Source organism: Mus musculus, chromosome 7 (genome assembly GCF_000001635.26).
Source record: "Mus musculus strain C57BL/6J chromosome 7, GRCm38.p6 C57BL/6J".
Lineage (NCBI taxonomy): Eukaryota > Metazoa > Chordata > Mammalia > Rodentia > Muridae > Mus > Mus musculus.
This window is the reverse complement of record NC_000073.6, coordinates 104836761-104845065: the sequence shown is the minus strand read 5'-3', so window position 1 is coordinate 104845065 and position 8305 is coordinate 104836761. Positions and strand designations below refer to the sequence as shown.

The window sequence follows — 8305 nt, the reverse complement described above, 5'->3', positions numbered from 1 at the left end:
CAATACCACAAAAAGAGTCTTTATGCCACAATCTGAAATTTTTCTCATTTGAAATCTCTTGTGCCAGGTCAACACAATTCATATTACTCCCAGCAACAAAGTCTTCCATATTCCTACTAGGATGACCCATTAAGCCTCATTAAAAGCATTCTAGTGAGTTCCAAATCCAAAGTCTCAAAATCCACATTCTTTCAAATAAAAGCATGGTCAGGCCTATCACAGCAATACTCCTCTTCTGGTACCAACTTCTGTATTAGTCAGGGTTTTCTAGAGTCACAGAACTTATGGGTAGTCTCTATATAGTAAAGGAATTCATTGATGAGTTACAGTCAGCAGCCCAACTCCCAACAATGGTCAGTAGCAGCTGTGAATGGAAGTCCAAGGATCTAGCAGTTGCTTAGTCCCACATGACAAGCAGGCAAAGGAGAGAGAGACAGCCCTCCTTCTTCCAATGTCCTTATTATGATTCTTCTCTGTGCTAAGTCATAATCATTATTCCATAAATTTGAAATTATATTTGTTGGGGCCTTCTTTTGAATAAATCAGTGAAGTACATAAATCTCCCTTTCAGCATACCTTGTAACAGACCTTAAGTGCTTGAAAATTACTGGAAGAAGACACAGAAGCAGAGCAATTAATCCTATACAATTTCCCCAAATATAAGATAATTCCATAAAGTATTATATTTAACAAAATTTATTATTGAATTTGAATCATAATGAGTCAAATCTCCTGAAGAAGTCTTCAGTCTGGAGTGACTGAAGCACTGATCTGGGAATGTAAAACTCTACTAAATTAAACATTCCTTGAAAATTAAAACCCAGATAACTAGGGGTTTATTGAAGTAGAAAGTATATATCTGACCTTGAAGCACTCTGGGAAAACTTAGACAAATCCTGACTGAGAATAAGAATGGAAGGGGACTTTGGGAGCATGACAAAAGTAAATGATTTAGCAGGAATGGGCAAGGCAAAGATTGCATCATTGACACACAAAAATCATATAAAGTTAGAAAAAAATTGAACTTACTGAATAAAAAACAAAGAGGCCACTAGATCCAGAAACTAGTAAGGATATAACAGGAAATAATGACTAAGACTGTGGCGTGAAGGTTATTCACTGAGAGTAGAAATGGAAAAAAAGTGTCAGGTTTCACTGCTTCATAAGGAGATACAACAGTGACTAAGATTTTGCTAAAGATGTGTGGTTATTTCTGTGAGTGTCTGTCTGTCTGTCTGTCTGTCTGTCTGTCTGTCTCTCTCTCTCTCTCTCTCTCTCTCTCTGTGTGTTTCTTTTCTTTTCTTTGAGGTAATGAAGCCAATGGTCATGAGTTGAAGCCGTCATAGGGTGATTGATACCAAGCTCAAGGTCAGAATGGAGAATGAGCCATATTGTCTCAAAAACATATAGGAAGGGAGGATTTTTCCTGGTTAGGTCCACCTAGAGGGACTCTCATTACTCAAATAAGACTGAATGAGTATAATGGAACTAACTGGGTGATTGAATCACCTACTCAGCAGTTACACCATTAGAGGCAATGGCACTATAAGAATATTTTGTTTGTTTGTTTTTTTGTTTATTGGTTTTCCAAGACAAAGTTTTTCTCTGTAGTCCTGGCTGTCATGGACCTCACTCTTTAGACCAGGCTAGCCTCAAACTCAGAAATCTGCCTGCATCTGCCTCCTAAGTGCTGGGATTAAAGGCGTGCATAACCACTGCCAGCAAATTTTTTCTTATAATTAGAGAGTTAGTTGTGGGTAAAACAATTACATCAAAATGCTTTGTATACTTGGATACTGATAATATATTAAAAAAGCAGAATGTAGATTCAAGGTCATGCCCCCCCCCCCCCCCGGAGAGAATCAAAAGTGTACTTACTGAACTAGATGACCTCCTAGAAGATATGACCTTGACTGGAAACATATCTACTACAGAGAAATGATCTCCTTGCACATCCAACATCAGCGAAGACAGAAAACAAAACAGAAAAAGGAAGAAAGAAAAAAAGAAAGAGAAAGAAAGAGGGAGAGAGAGAGAGAGGGAGGGAGATAGAGAGATAGAGAGAGAGACAGAGAGAGAGAGAAAGAGAGAGAGAGAGTGAGAGAGAGAGAGAGAGAGAAAGGAAGGAAGGAAGGAAGGAAGGAAGGAAGGAAGGAAAAAAGAAAGAAAAAAGGAAGGAAAACAAAGCCTAGGCTGTTTATACTGGTTCTGTGTGGGTTAGCAAGGTAATGGAAACTTGTATGGCATATGTAGTCATCAATTCCTCTATTTGACATGGTTTTGTAACTTTATTTCAGGTAAAACCCAAGCTTAAGACATTGGAGCAAGGGAAATGCACTCCAAAGAGATGAGATTACTGAGCTGCTTTGCAGAAACCACACCCAACTTGGGAGAGGCTTGTCTGGGATTGGCTGTCCTGGGAAGACTGTAGGCGTGGCCACAAAACTGAAGTATAAAAGGCTGAGCATTTGTCCTCACTTGCAGACATTCTCTGGAGAGAAAGACTTCCTGCTGATCCCTTAGAAGACTACAGCAAGTTATTTGAAGAGGTCTTTGAAGTCATGGTGGTTGCTCTCTCCTTCCCAGAAGGTAAGTCTCATTGCAAGGTTTTTACATCTTGTGTCCCCCAGCATCCTTGTCATCTCTGGCTGCCCTAGACCTGCATAAGGAAGAATTGAGGGTGCTGGGACAGGCTTTTGATGACAAAAGGGCTGGTCTGCCCTTCTAAGAAGTTGAGTCTCATAATAAGGCCTTTTGTAGCTTGCATGTGTAGTGCCAGGAAAGAGTAGTTATCCCCCCAAACCAGACAGGAACCGATGAGATGCAATCACTGTGAGACCTTTTTATGCCAGCTAGCTAGGGCACCACTGTGAGCCACTGTCCAGGAGGAAGGCTTTGGGGATAATGAGCCATGAATATCTCTCAGGGTAAGGGTTTACAGTAATCAGCAAGCATAGGGGTGTAGGTTACTGTGCAAGCATCTAATTGGCTAGTTTTTTGGCCTGTAACATAATGGTGGGTCCTGGGAGTCATAGGCTGAATGTCTGCTTCCCTCTGCATGGGTAGTCATTAGGGAGGGGTTGGACTTTGAACCTGGGGGTGCAGATCTGTTGGAATAATAACCTGGAGACACTGGTCTTGTTGGGGGTGTAACCTAGAGACTGGATTTAGGTTCATGTTTGGTTTGGTTGTGGGTGTTTTGAGTGTTTTCTTTATTGAGAGTGTTGAGAGGGGGTAACTTGGAAAGAAATGCTACTACTGTTCTGTTAGTTTACCTGAAGTGAACGTTAGATCAGGTTTTCTAGAATGGATACTGAAGGTAAAGGATTTGGCCACTGGCATACCCTAAAGACTTTTTGTGTTCTTGTCCCATAGCAGATCCAGCCATGTCACCTCCTAGTGCCCCAGAGCTGCATCAGGATGAAGCCCAGGTGGTAGAGGAGCTGGCTGCCAATGGAAAGCACAGTCTGAGTTGGGAGAGTCCCCAAGGACCAGGATGCGGGCTCCAGAACACAGGCAACAGCTGCTACCTGAATGCAGCCCTGCAGTGCTTGACACACACACCACCTCTAGCTGACTACATGCTGTCCCAGGAGCACAGTCAAACCTGTTGTTCCCCAGAAGGCTGTAAGATGTGTGCTATGGAAGCCCATGTGACCCAGAGTCTCCTGCACACCCACTCAGGGGATGTTATGAAGCCCTCCCAGAATTTGACCTCTGCCTTCCACAAGCGCAAGCAGGAAGATGCCCATGAGTTTCTCATGTTCACCTTGGAAACAATGCATGAATCCTGCCTTCAAGTGCACAGACAATCAGAACCCACCTCTGAGGACAGCTCACCCATTCATGACATATTTGGAGGCTGGTGGAGGTCTCAGATCAAGTGTCACCACTGCCAGGGCACCTCATATTCCTATGATCCCTTCCTGGACATCCCCCTGGATATCAGCTCAGTTCAGAGTGTGAAGCAAGCCTTGCAGGATACAGAGAAGGCAGAAGAGCTATGTGGGGAGAATTCCTACTACTGTGGTAGGTGTAGACAAAAGAAGCCAGCTTCCAAGACCCTAAAGCTTTATAGTGCCCCAAAGGTACTCATGCTAGTGTTAAAGCGCTTTTCGGGCTCTATGGGTAAAAAGTTGGACAGAAAAGTAAGCTACCCAGAGTTCCTTGACCTGAAGCCATACCTGTCCCAGCCTACTGGAGGGCCTTTGCCTTATGCCCTCTATGCCGTCCTGGTCCATGAAGGTGCAACTTGTCACAGTGGACATTACTTCTGTTGTGTCAAAGCTGGCCATGGGAAGTGGTACAAGATGGATGATACTAAGGTCACCAGCTGTGATGTGACTTCTGTCCTGAATGAGAATGCCTATGTGCTCTTCTATGTGCAGCAGAATGACCTCAAAAAGGGTAGTATCAACATGCCAGAGGGCAGAATACATGAGGTTCTTGATGCCAAATACCAGCTGAAGAAATCAGGGGAAAAAAAGCATAATAAAAGCCCTTGCACAGAAGATGCAGGAGAGCCCTGCGAAAACAGGGAGAAGAGATCATCCAAAGAAACCTCCTTAGGGGAGGGGAAAGTTCTTCAGGAACAGGACCACCAGAAAGCTGGGCAGAAACAAGAGAATACCAAACTCACGCCTCAGGAACAGAACCACGAGAAAGGTGGGCAGAACCTCAGGAATACTGAAGGTGAACTTGATCGACTCAGTGGTGCAATTGTGGTTTACCAACCTATATGCACTGCAAACTGAGGCAGGGATGCTTCAGACAAGGAGAATCAACCCTTGCACAATGCTGACAGGCTCCTCACATCTCAAGGCTCTGTGAACACTGGGCATCTCTGTAGACAGAAAGGGAGACGAAGATCGAAGAAGGGGAAGAACAAGAACAAGCAAGGGCAGAGGCTTCTGCTTGTTTGCTACCTGGGGGAGGTCTGTATATCCTCTCCAGCAACTCCTGGAATCTAAGGAGGGTAGAGCCTAAATCAACATGCTAGAGCTCTTGATATTTGGAGTTTTCACTCAGTTGCTTTGTGACTGCCCTTTCTCACCTCTTTCCCAGAAAATGTGTAGTAGACACTGTAAAAATAGATGTTCTTGTTCTTTGTGTGTGATCAACAGTTCTTTGACCAAATAAATTCTGCTACTTCATAATCCTTGTCGTCTTCCTTATTGTTATGTTTTCTTTTGTTTTGTTATGCTATTTTATGTTTTGTTTTGTTTATGAACATAAATCAGTATGGTATACTCTTGGAAGAGTGTACTGAAACTGGTTTTATCATGGGTCTCATAGGTATAGACTGGAATCATCACTCACAGGTTTTAAAATGAGGATTCTTTTCTCCCAGAGTTGCCACCTATCCTGTCTGTGGTGGGAGGTCATGGGCACCACTGAACTCCTGACTTCTAGACTCAGGCTGTGAGATTGAAAGAGAAAGGTTGAGGATCAGCACCTGTGTGGCATCAGGTGTTCATCAAAGACTGATGGAAAAGGTTGAGATGGGACTTGCAGTGTCTGTGACTGCAAAGCTGCCTGAGCTCCATCCATGTCTCTGCCAAAGACTCCATCAGCCTCAGTGTGCCTTCTGGTCACACAGGCCTCAAGTTCTTCTTAAGCCTGTTATGAAGGTGGAAGAAGACAAATTCTGCCATTGGGATGAAAAACTTAAGTCTTTGTAGGAGAGGAAGCTCCACTCTGAAAGATATACAGAGTTGGTAATTGTTGCAATGAAAAATGTGACCTAAAGAGAACTTGATTACTGGTTATACAAGCTTAGTGTGGTGTTCTCAACCTATAGGTCTCAACCTCTCTTGGGATGAATGGCTCCTTCACAAGGGTGGCATATCAGATATCCTACCCATCAGATATTCACTTGGCAATTCAACAACACTGGCAAATTCACAGTAACAAAGTAGCATGGGAAACAATGTTATACTTGTGGGTGGGGGTCACAACATGAAAAAGTGTATTGAAACTTCAGACAGCATTAGAGGAAGGTTAGAACCACTGTTCTAGGACCATGTAGGAGATTCTTTTAAGTGGGGAAATCCACTTCAAACACAACAATAATTACATACCAGTGTTCAGAACATTCATATGGAACTGGTTAGATATGATATGGGAAGAGGACAAGTAGGTAGAATCCTATTAAATGTAAGGGCATTTGTGTGGCTCTATTTAAACGACATCCATCATGAGAGGCCCCAATAAAAAGGCCACAGGCTTGGCTTTCTTCTCACAATGTGTATATTGCTAGAAGTTGGCAATCTGTAGAACTAGCCACAGACACCAGAACTTTGCATCATCTCACACTTTCTTCACACTATACCTGACTGGTTTTTCCAAGTTTTCTGAAATGCTATGTAAGTAATAATCATTTCCTTATAATTTTGATAAAATATTTCTCAGCACACCCAAAGATCTTAGTAACTTGAATATTCATCTAAAATTAAAACCTTGTTCATTTGGGATTAGTATATTAGACAAATAGCAATTGGCATTCTATAGATATCTTGTCTTCAAGAACAGTCTGACATCTAAGACAATTCTCTACTGAATGTAATAGTGGAAATGAACTGCGGTTGCATGGCAGAGGTAAAGAAATTAGTGCAAATGTGCAAGGCCTACATTTGTATCTTTGATATGCCCAACCATAATAACCAGAAGATAAATTTGAACTTATGTGGTAATATTATTAAAACTGTGGTGAATTTTGTTCACTCTGTTTCAAAATGGAGAAAAACAAAATCAGGTTTCACTGCTTCATATGGAGATACAACACTTACCAAGACAAATTTTGTTTCAGATGTAGTTTATTTTGTGTGTGTTTATTGTGTGAAGTGTGTGTGTGTGTTTTCTTTGTGGGTTGTGTTTGTGTCTGTGTATGTTTGTGTGTGTATATTTGATTTAGGTAATGGCAGCCAACTGAGAGATCATGAGCTGAAGCCATCATAGGATGAGACAACGCTAAAGGTCAATTTGGACCATTTTGTGACAGGAAAAGTTGGTGAACCCCCAAAAGACCATCTAAAAATGATTCCCATGCAAATGCATTAGGGTGGCATTATTCAATCAAGTTTTATAGAGACAAGTGATGGGTATCTATCATTGCACACATCTGATTGGAATGCCATATGGCCTTTAATATAGTTGTCTCTTGCTGGGAACCAAACCATAAACTTAAATTCTGGTTTTTGTTGTTTTTTTTTTTTTTTTTTGTTCTTTGTTTGTTTGTTTTTTTTTTTTTTTTTTTGGTTTGTTTATTTGTTTGCTTGCTTATTGGCGGTTGTTAGGAAGTGAAGTGCCAGGGGCAGGATTGTTACCTGGGGGTTCAGATTTGTTGGGAAATAACCTGGAACTGGTGTTACACCTGGGTATTTTGGGGAAGTAACCTGCTGGAAACTAGTGCTTGACACAGGTCTTCTTGGGGCAGGGGGTAACCAGGAAACTGGTGATAGGTACTAGCCTGTTAATTAACTGGTGTTCAACCTCAGGTCAGGTTCTTTAAGATGGTTTTCTAAGAAATCAAGGGATCTGGACTTTCAAACACAAATAACCCTGTTCTCAAAAATAAACAGAAATGTAGGATTTGCCTGGTATGGTCCACCTAAAAGTTAATCTTATCACTCCAGTGGGAGTGTGTCAGCAAGATGGAATTAACTGGGTGTCTGAGTCACCTGCCAAGTGTATACACAGTCAAGGTCTGATAATAAACAAACAAACAAACAAAAAAACACTATAAAATGTCATTATTACTAATTACCGAATTCTTTGTAGGTAGATTCCCAACAACATAATGCTCAGGACAAAGCCCATACTGATAAACAATAAAGAAACAGACTGTAGGTTGAAGGTCATTGTTTATCCTAATGTCAACTGCAGTCTACTCAGTAGATCAGATGATATCTTCCACCAAAAAGCCTTGACTGGACCATAAGAAAGAGATCTTTGGAAAAGAATAAAAATATTAGAAAGAAGAAATATAAAATATATGGTTGAATTAATACAGGGGCACTAGGAAGTGAAACGGAACTGAATCCTATCTTCTAGGAGATAACAGATTAAGGTATTTGGGCACAAGATCCTACCCAGTTATATTTAGATCCTGGTATGATGGCTGTACTGGATATCCCTGGTTGCCAACTTGACTATATCTGGAATAAACTACAATCCAGAATTGGAAGGCTCACCAGTGACCCTAATCTGGAGGCTGGGAGATAGAAGTTTCTGACCGGGATCTTGGTATGGAGATCTTGAGGCATAGTGGCTATGGACTCCAGAAGATTAACAGGGATATCTCCAA

General features: G+C 41.6%; 1 protein-coding gene across 2 annotated transcripts; it reads left to right on the top strand.

Annotated features, from left to right (window-relative positions):
- Positions 1 to 2482: 2482 nt before the first annotated feature.
- Positions 2483 to 4809, top strand: Usp17lb (ubiquitin specific peptidase 17-like B). 2 transcript variants are annotated; one of them, NM_001358922.1, is made up of 2 exons: positions 2483 to 2589; positions 3379 to 4809. In NM_001358922.1, exons 1-2 carry the CDS (start codon positions 2562 to 2564, stop codon positions 4752 to 4754), a joined length of 1404 nt encoding a protein of 467 aa, NP_001345851.1. In that variant the 5' UTR covers positions 2483 to 2561; the 3' UTR covers positions 4755 to 4809. The 2 variants fall into 2 exon arrangements, with proteins under 2 accessions (NP_001345851.1, NP_958811.2); NM_201409.3 differs by having other exon boundaries at positions 3376 to 4809.
- The last annotated feature ends 3496 nt before the right edge of the window (positions 4810 to 8305 follow it).